Source organism: Cyprinodon variegatus, unplaced genomic scaffold (genome assembly GCF_000732505.1).
Source record: "Cyprinodon variegatus isolate N-32 unplaced genomic scaffold, C_variegatus-1.0 Scaffold65, whole genome shotgun sequence".
NCBI classification, from domain to species: Eukaryota; Metazoa; Chordata; class Actinopteri; order Cyprinodontiformes; family Cyprinodontidae; genus Cyprinodon; species Cyprinodon variegatus.
In genome coordinates, this window is record NW_015150518.1 from 1463752 (window position 1) to 1464675 (window position 924).

Below are 924 nucleotides of genomic sequence, written 5' to 3' on the forward strand. Positions count from 1 at the left end.
TTTATTGGTTTTTAAATTGCTGCTCAGGCTTTGACAGAAATGTTAACAATATGCTGCAAGTATCCATTTCTGAATCTCACATCTGAGACCCGATGTCTCTTGAAACCTTGTTTGTTTTTCCCTAATGGCAGCTTGTCCACCTTTGGACTCAATGGAAGCCAAGTTACACTCAGATAATGTCTCAGTTCACCTCGTTCATGTTTTCAGCTCCTCATCCTGGCGAATAAATAAAAACCAGAGCTTATTTTCTCTGATGCGTGTGGTTTCACCAAGGCTGCTCCTCTGTGTGCTTGTTTGTGTTTTATTAAAACCACCCGCATCTCATTATTAAACACCCTGTTTAAGCTCCTTGTTACAGATGAGTCACTTCACTCTGCATGCATGTTAGCAGGAGGAAGTGGAGGCAGAGAACCTAAGGAACACCAAAACCAAACTCACGCCGAAGCGGACCCCACAGAAAGAAGAGGTTAGAAAAACTCCCCGATTGTTCAAACGTTCAGCCAGACGAACCGCTGACCCGTTTGTCTGTTTCTCAGAGCTCCTCCCCGGCGCGTCGCCATGACTCCAAGACCACCGTCCGCAGCAGGAAGGACGGGACGCTGCAGAAGATCGGAGACTTCCTGCAGAGCTCCCCAACACTGCTGGGCTCTAAAGGTCAGAACCGTGTGACATTTCAGAGAGATGAAGCAAATAATCTGAGGAAACAGGAACTGAACAAAGGAACAACCTTTAATTCATAGGTTGTTTTCCATCATAATGAAACTGAAATCAAATCGATACCAGTAGCTTTCCCCTGAAATTTGCTCCAGAACCAGTTCTCCACTTGTCCTTAGACAATGTTTGGACAATTTATGATGATGGCAGACATGTGGCCTGATAAACCAGACGAAATGTGAGATTAAATGTGTAATGATGAATGAGACA

At 44.6% G+C, this 924-nt stretch overlaps 1 protein-coding gene across 1 annotated transcript in view; it reads left to right on the forward strand.

The window, feature by feature from the left end:
• Positions 1–924, forward strand: part of LOC107082914 (kinesin-like protein KIF20B) — a 60112-nt gene that overhangs the window by 53909 nt on the left and 5279 nt on the right. Inside the window, exons 24-25 of the mRNA XM_015371810.1 lie at positions 392–466; positions 537–654. Coding sequence (XP_015227296.1) covers positions 392–466; positions 537–654 — 193 coding nt within the window. The remainder of the gene's footprint in view (positions 1–391; positions 467–536; positions 655–924) is intronic.